At 35.3% G+C, this 19,206-nt stretch overlaps 1 protein-coding gene across 1 annotated transcript in view; it reads left to right on the top strand.

Moving 5' to 3' along the window:
• Nucleotides 1–19,206, top strand: part of LOC101890695 (neurotrimin) — a 190,867-nt gene that overhangs the window by 169,814 nt on the left and 1,847 nt on the right. The window contains exon 8 of the mRNA XM_059122639.1: nt 18,543–18,653. Within this exon, the coding sequence (XP_058978622.1) occupies nt 18,543–18,653 (111 nt within the window). The remainder of the gene's footprint in view (nt 1–18,542; nt 18,654–19,206) is intronic.

A 19,206-nucleotide genomic window follows, 5' to 3' on the forward strand; every position in this document is an offset into this window, starting at 1 on the left:
ACATTCAAATTTACATTCGTCTGTCTTTTGTGGGTATTAAATGAATCAGTGTGAGTATGTGGGTTTGTGTGCGTGTGGGTGTATGTTACACAAAGCGTATTATCGCATTTTATAATGGCTGTTTTCAAGTTGCTTTCTTGTTTTTTCGGCTATTTCCAAATGCAATTTACTAAATCTGCTAACTGATTTTCCCAGAATGAATTGCCTGGTTATGAACAGCAGCCGTAAGAGATGTGTGCCAGATAAACTTCCAAATTGATTTTCATTTGAATCCCTTCGTTTTTCTTTTTTTCTTTTTTTTTACTTTTTTTTGGGTAATTGTTGTTTTGAAGTTTCATGGGCTCTGTATTACAATGTTTCGAAGAAGATTATGGAAATGGTGAGGAGTTTAATTGGAAAACTAGTACTAAATCATAAATTACTATGCAATCAATTATGTAAATGGGAGAAGTTTCAAATTGGGATGATTTGCAAATAGTTATACTTTCATTTTATTCCCAAAATTAAAAAAGTAACTTCAAAATTAAAAAACAAAAACTTCAAATAAAAAATAAAAGACAAAAATAATCATCAAATGTTCGTTGCATTTAAAGTTATTAAAATTATCTGTTTATAGGCCTCATTCTGAAAAAGGAAGGAAATGTATTATGTGTAGAAAAAACGGAGGAGACTTTTTTCCTCAGGAACTGAGGAGACTTTTTTCCATAAAAAAAAATTTCCTCAGGAACTGAGGAGACTTTTTACCATAGAAAAAAATTTCCTCTGGAACTGAGGAGACTTTTTTCCATAGAAAAAAAAAATATCCTCAGGAACTGAGGAGACTTTTTTCGATAGAAAAAATTTCCTCAGGAACTGAGGAGACTTTTTTCGATAGAAAAAATTTTCTCAGGAACTGAGGAGACTTTTTCCGATAGAAAAAATTTCCTCAGGAACTGAGGAGACTTTTTTCTATCGAAAAGACTTTTCTAAAGAAAAAAATTTTCTCAGGAACTGAGGAGACTTTTTTCGATAGAAAAAAATTTCCTCAGGAACTGAAGAGACTTTTTTCGATAGAAAAAAATTTCCTCAGGAACTGAGGAGACTTTTTTCGATAGACAAAAATTTCCTCAGGAACTGAGGAGACTTTTTTCGATAGAAAAAAATTTCCTCAGGAACTGAGGAGACTTTTTTCGATAGAAAAAAATTTCCTCAGGAACTGAGGAGACTTTTTTCGATAGAAAAAAAATTTCCTCAGGAACTGAGGAGACTTTTTTCGATAGAAAAAAATTTCCTCAGGAACTGAGGAGACTTTTTCCGATAGAAAAAAATTTTTTTCGATAGAAAAAAATTTCCTCAGGAACTGAGGAGACTTTTTTCGATAGAAAAAAATTTCCTCTGGAATTTAAACTTTACAAATTAGCCAACTTCCGGCACGATAATATGTTTTGCCAGACTTAAAAATTTCCAGCTCCAGTGAAAGAACTTTGCCCTTAAGATGGTGGATTTCCACTACTCTTTTGTTACTTCTTTTGATTAATTTCAAAATAATAATTTATTTGTCTTAATTTCAAAGGATTACTCCAAAGGACCTTCCTCAGCTTTGTAGTATTTTCCAGTGGCCACCATGCCTTGGTCTTCTCCCTCCTCCTAACTGCTGCTACTGGAGTTGGAAGGTGGCATGTAAATTGTTTTGCTTATATCATGCCAGAGCATGAATATCATGGCCAGTAACCAGGCTATGCTGTTTGATGTAGACTTAGCTCGACAATCGTATTAAACGTATCCTTTTGCCATGAATGGAGTTCTATGGTTAGGTGCGGAGGTTGTGGTATGAGGGCTAGGACGAAATGGAAGTGAAAACTCTTTTAGCCATTAAAAAATTGCTTCAGGCGTCAACAAGAGCAACAATAACCAAAACCAAAGGCAGAGTTTGCCAAGCAGCTGGAGAGTCATGGCATTGAGGTAGGAGAACACAATGGAAAATAGTTTCGACTATGTATTTCTATTAAAGGATACTCAGCAAAGAACAACAAAAACAAGGAGAAGAGTAACAGTAAAAAAAGCAATAACCATAAAGTACTCTAATAATTCTGTTGTTGTTGCTGTTGCTTTTTGCCTTTGAGGGTAATGAGAGAATAAATAGCATTACTGCAGTTTACTAGGGTTTTTGTTGATGAGGTTGGCTTTCAGACAGGCTCTGTGCAACAAATATCCTACACATCAACAACAATAGCAGCAACAACAACACTTAGATAATTCACTAAGTCCTGTATTTGTGTTTTGAAATTGTGTAGGTGTTCGAGTGCGTGTGTGTGAGTGTGTCTGCGCCTATGTTCGTTAGCCATGACTACATCCTTTGTCTATTTTAGAAAGTCAAACTACTGACTACTGCTGCTGCTTCTACTACTACTCTGTGGTCGTTCGGTGGCTACCAGCAAAGCGGTGGTTATGTGGTTGTCATTACCGGGTGGCAACTAACTTTCGCTGGCTGCTGGCACACATGTCCGCAGCTCTGCGTGGAATGTGACTGTAAATCACCTGACTAGACTAGCAGTCGCGTTTAACCTCTAAAAGTGTAACAACAACAACAATAATGAACTGTTTCGCCGAGTGCGATCTCTACCTCTACTTCATCACACAATTAAGCAGACATTAAACAGCTTCCAGTTAGTTGTTAGTTGGCAATTGTGAAAATGTGTAGTTATTTATTTGACGGCTTTTTGTGGTCGGACGTTGGGAAATGAAAAAGTCAGTTAAATTAAATAAACGAAGTTTAAGGGTTAGTGGCCGATTATGGTTAAGGGAAGAGTTTGAAACAATTTAAAAGGGTCAAGTATGGATTTCGGTTCAAATAAAGTCTATGGAAATTGGTACTAACTATTACGAGCCCTTGAATTGAGAATGAGAAATTCAAGAAGATTTCAGATTTTTTGTAGGATTTTTTTTAGCGAAAAAAATCTCCTCAGTTCTTGAGAAAATTGTTTTCTTGAGGAAATTGTTTACTGTAGAAAAAGTCTCTTCAGTTCTTGAGGAATTTTTTTTTTCTATAGAAAAAGGTCTCCTCAGTTCCCGAAGAAAATTTTTTTCTGTAGAAAAAAAGTCTTCTAAAATACCGAGGAAATTTTTTCCTATCGAAAAAAGTCTCATCAGTTCTTGAGGAAAAATTTTCCTTTCAAAAAAAAGTCTCCTCAGTTCCCGAGGAAATTTTTTTCTATAGAAAAAAAGTCTACTCAGATCCTGAGGAAATTTTTTTCTATAGAAAAAAAGTCTCCTCAGCACCTGAGGAAATTTTTTTCTATAGAAAAAAAGTCTCCTCAGCTCCTGAGGAAATTTTTTTCTATCGAAAAAAGTCTCCTCAGTTCCTGAGGAAATTTTTTTCTATCGAAAAAAGTCTCCTCAGTTCCTGAGGAAATTTTTTTCTATCGAAAAAAGTCTCCTCAGTTCCTGAGGAAATTTTTTTTTCCTGAGGAAATTTTTTCTATCGAAAAAAGTCTCCTCAGTTCCTGAGGAAATTTTTTTTTTATCGAAAAAAGTCTCCTCAGTTCCTGAGGAAATTTTTTTCTATCGAAAAAAGTCTCCTCAGTTCCTGAGGAAATTTTTTCTATCGAAAAAAGTCTCCTCAGTTCCTGAGGATATTTATAGAAAAAAGTCTCCTCAGTTCCTGAGGAAATTTTTTTCTACCAAAAAAATCTCCTCAGTTCCTGAGGATTTTTTATAGAAAAAAGTCTCCTCAGTTCCTGAGAATTTTTTATAGAAAAAATCTCCTTATTTCCAAGGGAAATTAAAAAAAAAGAACAATTTACGATGACTGAGTTGAACTGAAGAGAAAGAGTATATACAAATGTCATCCCTTTTCTAAATGCCACAAATCATCATTATGTCAGGACAATGAAATATATAATTAATAAAATCAGAATGAAAAGATAATCTTGACCCAAAACGCCATAACTCAATCAAGCAAATAAAACACAAATTATGACATTTTTTTCGTTTCGAAAAGAATACAAACAAAGTTTTGATAATCATTTTCATTATATGATTTATCCCCGCAGTTAAGCCATGTCCTTCAGGCGGCCAATTAAGCATTGATTCACAATAACTTCTAGCTTTGACTTGGCAAAGTTTTGTCCTACTATTTAAACTGTGTTCTCAATTGACTCGAATACAAACAGCAATAATGGAAAAACGAAAATGACAAAAAGGAAGTTCCGCCAAAAAACGAAAACAACGTAGAGACGAAAAAACTTTGGCAATTTTTTGTTTGTTCTAGAATTTCTTCTTCTTTTCCTATGGTTTGTTTTTCGGGAGGTGAAGTTTTTCCCTGATTGCCTGGAAACATAAAGTTTTTCTGTTATTTTTTTATTTGCTCTGGCCATCTCCAAATGTTTTGCCCTGTAGCCAAAAGCCAATCGATAATGTCTTAATTGGACACCTTTAGACGCATTGGATGGGCCATGGACATGGGCTAAGCTTCGAATGGTTCTAGTCATAGTCAGGACTTTAGATTACAGCATAAAATTCATAGCAAAGTCACGTGCATCTTGGCAAAGAGAAAAAACCCGTGGCGAGCCAAAGACACAATGAACACGGCTGGCTGTCATTCGTGCCAAAATTAAGACCAAACACGGTATCCACACGCATTCATTCAACGTAGCAACGCCATGTGCCACCATTGAAAAAAACGAAGGCTTGAACAAGGAAAATTGCTGCAGAAACTTGTAATTTCGAGTCCTCCAAACACTAAATCAAAATCCAAACTTGGCCGTCTTAAATTTGGCTACCAGATTAAATTTTCGAAAAGCAAAAAAAAAAATACTCTTACGCTCTTCAAAATTTTTGAAGACTGGAACTTTTTCCATACACTTAATATCACGTAACGTTATGTAATTACGTGACCTTTCTTTTAGTTTTCAAATGAAATGAGAGAAAAAAAATCTCTGAGTAGTCGTAAGCCACATTTACAAATGCACCTACGATTTCAAGATCCAAAGCTGGGGCTGGTGCTGCTCCAATGCCAACATCCATTGTGTCCTTGTAACTCTGTCTTTGTCCAAATGCCGTAGAAAAAAACAAAGAACTGCAGTGCCTTGCAATGCGCCGTGCATTCCAAACAAGCTCTCTCTTCATTCATTCATTCCCAGCTATTTTGCTGAGTTATACCAACTTTGATTTGTTTGCATAGGGCAATAAGGTTAAACTTGTTGGTTTACAATCACAAAACGTGCATTCGATGTTCAGTTTTTACATGTGGAACAGTGGTTGCCAGGGGTCAAAGTGAGACGCTCACTTCTTTTCAGAAAAAAACTAATTTTGAGTCAGATGTTTTTCTAGGGAAACATTCTTAAAATTAGTTTCAAAAAAATACAGATACAGTAAGACGAAAGACTGCTGTCATATCTAAGCCACTCGTCCGACAGCTGTAAAAATTATTCCAGTTACCGCTCATTATATTGTTTATAAGCGTGCAAAAGCATTTTGGTGAGAATTTTCCAGAAAAAAAGTTATTCGTGATGGAATTCACGTGTGATAGTGTAATTTCGTTATTTTTGTTTGGAAAACCACAAGTGGCTATCGTTAGAGCACTCCAGCATTTAAATGTGTCTCGTACCATCGCTCGTTACCGTGATTCTGGTAGCTGGTAGCCCGATGTCAAGGAAGTGAACGGGAGAAAACAGCAACATCAGCAGAAATGTTTCGAAAAGTAAAGAAGCGACTTGATCGAAACCCGCGTCGCAATGGCCGAACCATGGCTCGTGAGCTGAACATATCGCAATATTCCATTCGACAAACATTGAAAAATGAGCTCGGGGTAAAGCCATGAAATTTCAAAATGTGCAAGAACTTACACCACAACAGAAAGACAATAGACTCAAAGGAGCTAAAGAGTTGCTTCGCTTGGCCGAAAATGGTGAACTGCCTAATTTGGTTTTCTCCGATGAGAAAACATTCGTTGTCCAGCAGTTTGTAAACAAACAAAATTATTGTGTTTACTTGCCAAAGAGGTCAGCTGAAAATGTGCACCTTCGGTTGGCCACCAGAACTCAAGCGCTGGCCATGGTGATGGTTTGACCTGCTCGTATTAATCGATAATTGCCGAATATTATCGCGAAAATATTCTGGAGGGTGTATTAAAGCCATGGGCATGCAAACATTTTGGCTGCAGATCTTGGGCATTCCAACAGGACTCGGCACGCTCCACACAAAAATGGTTTCAAAATGAGGTTCCTGGCTTCATTTCCAGCGCACAATGGTCTCCAAAATCTCCGCATACCAATTCGTTGGACTATTGTGTCTGGAGTATTTTGGAAAGCAAGGTTGGCATTAAAAAATACCAAAGTGTCGATTACCTCATGCGAGCGTTTCGCCGGGAATGGTCCAATATACCGCAGAGCAACATTCGGGTAGCGTGTGACGGTTTCATTGGCCCTTTGAAGGCCATAATTCGTGCCAAAGGTGACCAATTCGAACAAATATAAACTTGTTCTAAAATTTGATGCTATTTCCGACATTATTTGCTTTCATTCAATAAAATTAAAGAAAATGTAAAAAATATGGCGTTTGACTTTGTTGCAGTTTTTTATCGCACCCTGTATAATTACACTGCCAAGTTACAGAAAATTCGGTTTGAATACTGTACTGTTGCAGACCCCATATTTTAACCATTTTAGCCATACTTTTCACCTGAATTGTATTTAGAGTTCATAATGGTACTAAATCCTATGACAGACAATTTCCTGCACATATCGACGCCTTAGTATAGCCCCCATATAATGTTACTTCCCAATATCCGGTATTTTGATGATTTTAGCTACATATTTCAACTGAATTATCTCAAACTTGGTATTTGGAGTTCGTAATAGGCACCACCTTCTATGGTAGATAATTGGCTGTAAATATCCATGGTTTCGTAAAGACCTAACATAACAGTATCTCCAGATATTCGATATGTTGATGACTTGTATCATAATATTCACCGGATTTTTTCAAAATTGGTATTTGGAGTTTTAATGGGTTCTAATGGATCCTCATCGTCGTATAGCCCTCATATAACTGTACCTCCCTATATTTTGTATTTTAGCTTTTAGCTACACTTTTTACAATAATTTTTTCAAATTCCGAATTTACAGTGGGTACTGCTTACTATGACAGAAAATGGTTCATACGAATTCTACTGATGTTTGGAATTTTTAAAATTATTACGGCATTTTTGGATGGATTTTTTTAAAATTGGGTGAAAAAACATGTGAAACATATTTAGAACTTCATAGAAGGATTTTTTTTAAATTTTTAAATGGTTTTTTAATGTTTTTTTATGAAAGTACTTTTTATTTGGATTTTTTTAAGAAATTAGGTTTCAGCGAAAGCTTTTCTCCAAATCTATCGAAAGACGTTCAAAGGTATGCGTATGATATTACCACTTTATAAATATTTTTTTCGCGAACCCTTTTCGGTATCTTTGGAGTAACAATGAATATTCAACCTGAGATATTGTTAATAACAACAACTATTCTTAGCGTTTTTCAAGAGATGGGTGATTTAGTTTTAAAAGTTTGTCCTCTCACAAGATTTTTATTAGCGCTTGAGTTAATAAATTAAAAAATACTTACTCAAATTTCCGATGTAGATATTCGCCACCACTGTCTTCCAAACGTCACTCATCGAACCAAATTGCCGTGTGTGCATTTCATATTCCCAACGAAGTTCGGCACAAGTTTGGTCAAGATTTCTGTAAACACAAGGTAAGAAGATGGAGAAGAAGTTGAGATAACTAAAAACTGAAATGCTTAGGAAAGTACGAGTACAAGTAGGAGTTAGAGTATGATTTGTTTGTTTTATTTTTGGTCAAGTGAATGATACGAAATGCACATATGGCCAAAATATCAACATTGCCATTTGCCAATGACTCAGAAGTTTGGGCAGGTAATGTTTGTTCACAGTTTTGGAAGCAATTGGAAAAATTCCTATGGGGAGGCAAATTGTTTTTAGCGATGTTAAATTTCAAGTACGCAATTATTAACAATATACGACTAAGATGTAAGTTTACATTTTTATAACCTCAGCCATATGGCTACAGAGGGTACATATCATTTGATACGCCAAAAAACGAGCCTCATCGAAATAACGGGTTTAGACCCTAGGCCTCTTTCGACCAAATCCGTTTCAGGACATTTGGAGTCGATCTGGAGATGTCCGTCCGTCTGTCTCGCTGGCTGGTGCGCACGATTTGGTCAAAACTTGTTATATCGTTATATTATTATGTAACTAAGATCGAATTCGGAGATGGGCAATATCCGTCCACTCCTACTGGTAAAACCCCCAAAAAAGGTAAACATTTTGAAAAAAAAATATTTTACCGCTCAGAATGAGAAAGGATAATCCTATTTTCTCCACCTTTGTAAATTCGAATATTTACATCAGTGCTATATATCGGACCACTCCACCCAAAATTATAAATCTCATAAAATGTTATGTGAGAGTCCAATTGTCTTTAAATTACACACCACAATCTTTTTATTAACCCAATTTCTGCTGTGAAGATGGAATATGTCGGTCCACATCTTCTGGTACCTCCCCCACAAGAGGGTCAACATTTTAAATATTGCTTAAAATGCTAAATTAATATCCAATTCCATTTAGACTTGGCACATCTCAATATTTGCTTGAGGTGATCGACACCTTGGTATTTTTTAGTGCCAACCTTGCTTTCCAAAATACTCCAGACACAATAGTCCAACGGATTGGTATCCGGAGATTTTGGTGGCCATTGAGCGCTGGAAATGTAGCAAGGAACCTAATTTTGTAACCATTCTTGGGTGGCGCGTGCTGAGTCCTGTTGGCCCAAGGTCTGCGGCCAAAATATTTACGTGCCCAAGGCTTTAATAACCCTTCAGAATATTTTCGCGACAAGATTCGGCATTTATTCTGATGCCACGGTCGATTAATACGAGCAGAGAGCGACAATCGGCTATTATGGCGGCCCACACCATCACCATGGTCGGGGCTTGAGTTCTGGTGGCCAACCGAAGGTGCACATTTTCAGCTGACCTCTTTGGCAAGTAAGCACGATCATTTTGTTTGTTTACAAACTGCTGGACAACGAATGTTTTCCCATCGGAGAAGACCAAATTCGGCAGTTCACCACTTTCGGCCATGCGAAGCAACTCTATAGCTCTTTTGAGTCTATTTTCTCTCTGTTGCTGTGTAAGTTTTTGCACTTTTTGGAATTTCAATGGCTTTACCCCGAGCTCATTTTTCAATATTTGCAGAATGGAATATTGCAGTATGTTTAGCTCATGAGCCATTTTTCGGCCACTGCGACGCGGGTTTCGATCAAGTCGCTTCTTTACTTTTCGAACCATTTCTGCTGATGTTGCTGTTTTATTCCGTCCACTTCCTGGACGTCGGGCTACGCTACCAGTATCACGATAACGAGCGGAATAATTTTGGAATGATTTTAACAGCTGTCGGACGAGTGGCTCAGATATGACAGCAGTCTGAAGTTAGTTGCGGTTTTTTTCATCTTCATGTAGACTTGTAGAATCCTTGTGCACCTACAAATTTTTTATAGGTTTCCTTAACTCGGAAGTTGTTCTCAACATTTGAGTCCCTCTAATGACCTTCTAAATAGAGAAAACCTTTTGAAGTTATTCTTAACACAGAACGCCATCCACTCTTCTAAATGAGTTTCTTCATAGGTTTTGTAAAGGTCTTCTACATATGCTGAAATTTTATAGATCCTTTTTAATATATCCTCTATGCCTGCAAGACACCGAACAAACATATTTTATTTTAAAATTCCGCCACCCTAACCCTTCTCGTTGTTGTTGTTTCTTTCTTTTCCTCAAAATCATTCCCGTAAACATGCTCACATTACAAACAATTTAAAAATGATTTAAAATTCGTTGCACATCATCCGGCCATAACACAATCGGAAGCTATTATCCAAATATTAACACACGCATTTTTCCCATTTAATCAACATGCCTGCCGCCACGGTCTTCATTCAGCTCCTGCGAGGGTGACATTGAATATTTATGTTTGCGCGAAGACTCATCTTTCTCCTCCTTCCCTCCTTTCGAGCGGCAATATTAACATTCATGTGAATGTCTCTGTTGTATTGGGTAAATGTCAGCAGAGCCCCTAAAAGACACATGGTTCGAACGACATAACACCAAACCATTATCTCGTTCAGTCATATCGCGATTTTTGATACGTGAACGCAGCAGTGTTTTAGACATTCCGCCTTTTTTGGAAAAAGCCAAAAAACGTGATGTTCTTCTTTCCGTGCGTTACGCACCACGCATTGGAGGCAAGATTCTAAGCCAACAATTCGAAACTCCAGTGAATTTGCATACCCACGCCCTTTAGATGGCTAGAAGAAGGAGGGGTTGGACCATTATCATTGGATTTTTTGGGGGAAGGAAGCAATGAAATGATACGAAATGGTTTTATATTCTTTGGTCTATGGTTTCCAATGTTTGGCTGATGTTATCTTCGAAATGGCCCCGGCGAAAATTATTGTCTTGCCATGGTGTAATCACATTGTTGTTGTTGTTGCTGTTGTTTCAACTTTTTAATTGTCTATTTCAAATATTGTCGTTTTCTATGGCATTTGCTTCCTCTTCATTGGGTTTCCTTAATTTGCCGAATGCCTCCAAGGACTATTCATGCTTTGTTAAAGTGTCAAAAATTGTTTAGATTTACAGCGACTTGAAGCCTTAGAGGCAGCATCTCGGTTTGTTTGTTCGTTCGTTTCGAACGTGTAAAAGCCAATGCATGAACACCGCATTGGGCCATGATGATGTGTGAGTGTGTGTGTTTCCTCTTTTGTTGTGGCTTACATTGTTTATTTCTTTTTCCCCCCATTTCGCATATTGTCATTTCGTGCATTTTCGTTTGCCTTTGCCTTTTGCTATAACGACATGCGGAGATTTATATTCTATTATTTTAAATTTCCTAGTTGTCGAGATACCGGTTGTTGTTGTTGGTCTTGTTTAAGACCTCCATAGAACTCTCAAGGCACGTAGGAACACACGATGCGCATCTCCACAATATGGAGCTCGTTTAAATATGTTATGGCTTTGTTAGCAGGTTACTTATGTTGGTTTTTTTTTTTTTTTGTTTCTATTTGGGTTTTTATGGCCTAATGTTTGTTTGCCACTTCTTTTCATTGCTTTATTGTCTTGTTTTTCTTTTTTGGTAATGAGTTTAAGTGGGTTATAGAGATTTGTGCAAGGCTGAAATAATTTGGAACATTTGGAACTGTTAAGAATTTCCTTAGTCAAGCAGGAGCCTATATATGCTCCACAATGGGAAAAAATATTCTTCGAATGTTTTAAGGGTTATTGAAAAAGGTAGCATACCTGAAATTCCTTAACTGGGAGGTTAGGCATTCAGAGAATAATTTTACAGTTGGATAACTTAAAATACGTAACATCTTCGGAACATATCTTAAAATATTTTAAATTGTGGGTAATATTTCTAAAAATTCGGTAAAAAAAACAGTAACGTACATAGGGGCCAGATCATGTGATACCCTACAACACTACAATATATTGGATAACCTTCTTATGTCCAAACCCCTTTTAGTCGATTATTTGTAATAATGCCCTGCACAAATGTTACTTTTGTTATTTTTTTCCAAAAAAAATTCACATAAAAGTTGTGGTCCAATTTACCCTCTAAATACGGGGTGAGATAAAAAAACTGCAGAAAATGTCAAACGCCGTAATTTTTACATTTTTTTTAATTTGTCGGAAATAGAATCAAATTTTAGAATAAGTTTAGATTTGTTCGTATTGGTCACCTTTGGCACGAATTATGGCCTTCAAACGGCCAAGAAAACCTTGAACCGCTGCCGAATGTTGCTCTGCGGCATTTTGGCCCATTCCCGGCGAAGCGCTTGCTTCAGGTGATCGACACTTTGGTATTTTTTAGTGCCAACCTTGCTTTCCAAAATACTCCAGACACAGTAGTCCAAAGGATTGGTATCCGGAAAATTTAGTGACCATTGTGAGCTGAAAATGAAGCGAGGAACCTCTACCATTCTTGGGTGGCGCGTGCTGAGAGCGATGGTGCTGAGTCCTGTTGGAATGTCCAAGGTCTAAGGTCAAAATGTTTTCGTGCCCAAGGCTTTAATACACCCACCAGAATATTTTCGATATAATATTCCGCATTTATTCTGATGCCACGTTGGATTAATACGAGCGGCGAGCGACCATCGGCTGTTATGGCGGCCCACACCATCATCATGGTCGGCGCTTGAGGTCTGGTGGCCAACCGAAGGTGCACATTTTCAGCTGACCTCTTTGGCAAGTAAACACGATCATTTTCTTTGTTTACAAACTGCTGGACAACGAATGTTTTCTCATTGGATAATACCAAATACAGCAGGTCACCACTTTCGACCAAGAGAAGAAAATCTTGGGCTCTTTTGAGTCTAGTTTCTTTCTGTTGCGGTGTAAGTGCTTGCACTTTTTGGAATTTCAATAGCTTTACCCCGAGTTCATTTTGCCGAATGCAATATTGCCATATGTTCAACTCACGAGGCATTTTTCGGCCACTGCGACGGGGGTTTCGATAAAGAAGTTTCTTTACTCTTCAAACCATTTCTGCTGATGTTGCTGTTTTCTTCCTCGGGCTCCGCTACCAGTATCATGGTAACGAGCAATGGTACGAGACACAAAAGATTTATTTATTTAATGCTAAAATTCTCTACTGGTAGCCACTTGTGGTTTTCCAGCCAAATTTAAAATAGTCACACTATCACGCTTGAATTCCATCACGAATAACTTTTTTTCTGGAAAATTCTCACCAAAATGCTTTTGTACGCCTGTAAACAATATAATGAGCTGTCACTGGAATAATTTTAACAGCTGTCGAACGAGTGGCTTAGAAATGACAGCAGTCTAAAGTTGGTTGCATTTTTTTCATCTCACCCTGTATGGCTGGAATTCTGAAATTTAATATTGGGGTCTCTGTTTGCATCTGGAATTCAGATATGAAGTTGGTTTTTGAAAATGTGTGCTATAATTATTTGAAAAGTACTAAGTGGTTCTAAATTGGGTATTGGATGAGAGGTTATAGCTGGAATCCCGATATTTTATATTGAGGTTGATACCTGGTGGTGGTTTTGCACAAGCGTAATATATTTGTTCGAAAAGTACTAAATTTAGATCACTGTTGGGTTCTAGCATCGAGAGATGCAGATAGTTTTGAATATGCGTACTAAATGTTACTACATTTGTTATGGGGGTGAAGGGATAGATCTGGAATCTGGATCAAATTTGATATTAAAGTCTCTGTAGGTATCTAAAAGTTAAGTATTAGGGTCAGCGTTCATCTGTTGTTTGTACATATGAAGGTGATTTCTGAAATATGTACTATAATTGTTCGAAAAGCACTAAATGGTGCTATGTTTGGTATCAGGAATGTAGATATGAAGGAGGTTGTGGGAATTTGTACTATAATTGTACGAAATGTACTTAATTGTACTAAATTTAATAATGGGTGCAGGAATAGAACTGCAATTTTAAAATTGTATATTGAGGTCTCCGTAGGTATGTGGAATTGATATATGGAGAAAGTTTTGGAAATGTGTACTATAATTGTTCGAAAAGTACTAAGTGGTACTAAATTGTGTATCGGCTGAAGGGATGAAAGTGGAATCCTCAAAAGTGATATTGAGGTCTTTTTCGGGTTCTGAAATTGAGATATGGTGGTGGCTTTGAAAATGTGTACTTTAATTGTACGAAAAGTACTAAGTAGTACTAATTAGTATTGGGTGAATGAATAGAGCTTAAATTCTGAAATTTGATAGGATGTCACTGTTGGTCTCTGTGGTTGATAGAAGGAGCTGGTTCTGCTAATGCGTACTATAATTGTACCAAATGGTACTAAATTGGGTAATGGGGGAAATTAAAGAACTGAAATTCTAGAATTTGGATATCTTTCTTCTGATATTTGATATCATCTTCAGTTTGGGCTATACCATGAAACGTCTTACAAACAAATAACGCTTACAAATAATTGGATTTTATTATCAAAATAATACCTGCCTCTATTAACGAAGTTCATCGCGCACTTTTTTCTTTTTGTGGCCAAGCTCATTTTTGGCTTAATGGGTATATAAATAAGCAGAATTTTCGATTTTAAAGTGTATATCAGCCAGACAGCAAATCTTCCAATGCATCCAGAAAAATATACATGTTGGTGTGGTTTATGAGCAGATGCTGCGATTCCTAACGAACTGTGTTTTGTTTTTTTTTAAACTTCCCTATAGCTCTTAAAAAAATCACCGTTTTATTTCTGTTATTTTCTTCTAAATAACGTGGATAATATATGTTTTATAAAATATGGATAAAACCCCAGAACTTTAATAAGATTTACCCCATGTGGCTTTTGAAAAAAGAACTGACCTCTAAAATATCTGTATGTGCTATTTGCACTTTCCCCCAAATTTTTTTAAAATAATTTCAATTTCTTTCCAATTCAATGTTTTCAATTTTTTCCGCTAATCAGCTTATGAGTGTTTCTCTCCCCTTTAAAGGCCTGCCATTCAAAACGGCATGCACACATACAACGCTGTCGTTCACAAATATTTTTAAACTAAACAAATTAAATGTGTTGTGTTAAATTTACTATAGAAAATTCCAAAATAAGCCCCTCTAATGCTGGCTGGCGATGGGTAACAAATTTTAATTATTCAACAATTTAATTGAATGGCTCTCATTTGGCGAAACCACAATTAAAAAAATCCCCAATGGACACGTGATTGAGGCAGACAAGGGGGCGGTGGGCAGAGACTCGTACAACAATACAGATAGACAATATCAGGGACGTAGTGATGGGAAAAGGATTTTAGGTGGGTGATTAAAAAAAAATTAATAAAATGTGGAAAATAATTTTAGAGAAGAATAATGTTGAAGAATTGTAGTTTCAGAGGGATTGCATATCATTCAGAAATTTATGTATTTGTTGCGCCTGTTTAAAGTATCGAAATCTTGGATGTCCAGTGCCCTTCGACATTATCTATAAACTTTAAACTGTCTCTTTAAAATTTTAAATCACAATCATATTAAATGTATGTCATATTTATATTTTTGCCAAAAAGAATATCTCTATTAAATCCGTGAAACGATAAAAATAAAATTTCCTAATTTAACTTTTGACATAGCCATTGCCCGCCATCCCGCCTATTAGTTGTAATTGACATGTTGTTCGCGGAGACAATTCAACAATTTATAATTAGCATTTCGAAACTCGGGCACATTGGCACACAAACACATCGACAATGAACAATGTATATGTGTCTGCATAACATTTGTAGGAGGGCAAATATATATATCTATGTGAGTATGGCACAGCCACACAAAACAATAACCGGCATAAATATATCCTCCATAGATCAACATATTATTCAAATATTCAAAACTGTGGGTGGAAAATTTATAAAAAGAAAACAATTTTATAAAATTAGGATACTGTATTTGCCGAATTTGGATTACGTGTATATTGGGTTTATACGCATTTAGATATCGCGGATAATATATTCTTCTCATTCGGATAAAATGGATATTATATTTGCTACATTTGGATAACGTGGATAATATTTTATGGCATTTCGATGATGTGGATAACACATTTACCATATTTGGATAACACGGATAACGTGTTAAAATAATTTTTACCGTATTTGGATAACGTAGATAACATTTGTAAGGAATATGGATAACATATTTAAAGCATTTAGATACGTAGATAATATTTTTACGGCATTTGGGCAACGTGGATAATATGTTTAAACAATTTGGATAAAGAGGATAGCGTTTTTAAAGAATTTAGATAATATTTCTAAAGAAATCGGATAACGCGGAAAAAATTTAACGCATTTGGATAACGTGGATAATAGATTTACTCCATTTGGATAATGTGGATAATATATGAACCGCATTTGGATAGTGTGGATAATAACTAACCACATTTTGATAATGTGGATAATATTTTTAGGCATATGTGAACAACATGATTGGATAACGTGGATAATATTTTTAACAAATTTGGATAAGGTGGATACTGTTTTTTACTAATTTGGATAACATGGATAATACGTTTACCGTATTCGGATAACGTGGATAATATTTTTAGCGGATTTGGATAACGTGAATAATATTTTAACGCATTTGGATAACGTGGACATAATTTTTAACGTGTTTTGATATCGTGGATAATATTTTTAGCGGATTTGGATAACGTGGATAATATTTTAACGCATTTGGATAACGTGGACAATATTTTTAACGTGTTTTGATAACGTGGATAATATTTCTTACTAATTTGGATAAAGAGGATAACGTTATTAACGAATTTGGACAATTTGGATAGTGTTTTTTAAGAATGCGGATAACGCGGATACTAATTTGGATAACGTGGATAATATTTTTAACGCATTAGCATAATGTGGATATAATTTTTATCGAAGTTGGATAACGTAGATAATATTTTTTTCGTGGATAGTATTTTTAAATAATTCGGATAACGCGGATAATACTTTAAACTATTTTGAATATGAATTTGGATAACGTGGATAACACATTATATCGTGGATAATATTGTTAACGAATTTGGATGTCGTGGATAATATTTTTAACGAATTTGAATAACATGGATAATATTTTTAACGAATTTGGATAACGTGGATAATATTTTTAACGAATTTGGATAACATGGATAATATTTTAACAAATTTGGATAACGTGGATAACACATTTACCATTTTGAATAACGTGGATAATATTTTTAACGAATTTGAATAACATGGATAATATTTTTAACGAATTTGGATAACGTGGATAATATTTTTAACGGATTTGGATAACGTGGATAACATATTTACCGTATTTGGATAACGTGGACAATAGCTTTTACTAATTTGGATAACGTGGATAATACTTTTAATGAATTTGGATAACGGTGAATATATTTTTAACACTTTTGGATAATGTGGACAATAGTTTTTACTAATTTAGAAAACGCGGATAATATTTTTAGCGGATTTGGATAAGGTGGATAATATTTTTAACGAATTTGGATAACGTGGATAATATTTTTAACGAATTTGGATAACGTGAATAATATTTTTAACGAATTTGGATAACGTGGATAATATTTTGAACGAATTTGGTTAACATGGATAATATTTTTAACGAATTTGGATAACATGGATAATATTTTAACGAATTTGGATAATGTGGATAATGTTTTTTACTAATTTGGATAACATGGATAATACATTTACCGCATTCGAATAACGTGGATAAAATTTTTAAGGAATTTGGATAACGTGGATAACGTGGATAATATTTTTAACATATTTGGATAACATGGATAATGTTTCTTACGAATTTGGATAACGTGGATATTTTTGACGAGTTTGGATAACGTGAATAGTATTTTTAACGAATTTGGATGACGTGGATAATATTTTAAACGAATTTGGATGACATGGATAATATTTTTAACGAATTTGGATACCGTGGATATTTTTGACGAGTTTGGATAACGTGAATAGTATTTTTAACGAATTTGGATGACGTGGATAATATTTTAAACGAATTTGGATAACATGGATAATATTTTTAACGAATTTGGATACCGTGGATATTTTTGACGAGTTTGGATAACGTGAATAGTATTTTTAACGAATTTGGATGACGTGGATAATATTTTAAACGAATTTGGATAACATGGATAATATGTTTAACGAATTTGGATAACGTGCATATTTTTTTTTTTTTTTTTTTTTTGTTTAAATTTGGATAACATGGATAATAATTTACCGCATTCGGATGACGTGAATAATAATTTTAATGAAATTGAATAACGTGAATAATATTTTAAACGCATTTGGATAACGTGCATAATATTTTTTAATGAATTTGGATAACGTGGATAATACATTTAGATAACACGGATAATACATGCATTTGCATTTACCGTATTTGGATATCGTGGATAATATTTTTTACGAATTCGGACAACGTGGATAATATTTTTAACAAATTTGGATAACGTGGATAATATTTTTAACAAATTTGGATAACGTGGATAATACAGTTTCCATATTTTATAACCTGGACAATACATTTTTTCGCCCAATATCATCTTTCTCCCTCTCGCAATATTTCAAGTTCTTTCAATTCCTTAACCCTCTGTATCGCTATTGCACCCACTGTGCAATTGTGCGTAAGGCGTAAACCATTAATAGTCAGTCATCGCATCAACAACAGCAATAACAAAACCGATTATTTATGCAAAACTGTTTAAGGTATTAAAAATAGCCCATGCAAATATACACCGCAGTATATCCTCAACACGCACAAAAAACGAGCACGCACACACAGACACACATTAAAATTATTGTTATTTCACGGTTATTTAATACTATTTACTCAAATCGTATCAATTATTTATAGATATTATTGTTCGATATTTGAGTTGTGTTTTTTTGCAATGCGTCTATTTAATTGTATTTGTTTGTTGTTTTTTTTTTTTTTTGCTTTCAGTTTCATATCCACCCACAACGGCACCTACAGGAAATTTCCTCACCGATCCAACGCGATGGGATGGTGCGTATGGTTCAGATTCATCACGAAGTCATCATGGTTCGGATAAAAGTAAGTACTAATACCCATTCAGGATAAATATGTTTAAAATAGGTTTAATGGTCAAACACATCATAAAAATCAGGAAATGAAAACTAATTTGGTTTCAAATGGACATATGGAATTCTCAAGGAGTTTGTTGACTGACCTTTCTGGTCAGGACGATGAGATACGACGGAACATTAGAAATTTCGTGATTACGTATATAAACAAGTAAAAAATCTGTAAGTTCGGCCGGTCCGAACCTTGAATACCCTCCACCATATGGAACGAATTTGACAATTTTCAAACAAAAAAATAAAATCTCTTAAAAATTCTGTTAAAATCTTAAAAATACCGAGTCTACACGATGACGCGGACCTCCATAGGCAAGTTTTGTCATAAGCCATTACAATATTAAACTGCGAAACTTGAAAATATAATTAAATTCCATAGTTTAGATTTGTTCGAATTGGTCACCTTTGGCACGAATTTTGAACTTCAAACGGCCAATGAAACCGTCATACGTTACACGATTATTGCTCTGCGGCATTTTAGCCCATTCCCAGCGAAGCGTTTGCTTGAG

Source organism: Musca domestica, unplaced genomic scaffold (assembly GCF_030504385.1).
Source record: "Musca domestica strain aabys unplaced genomic scaffold, Musca_domestica.polishedcontigs.V.1.1 209, whole genome shotgun sequence".
Lineage (NCBI taxonomy): Eukaryota > Metazoa > Arthropoda > Insecta > Diptera > Muscidae > Musca > Musca domestica.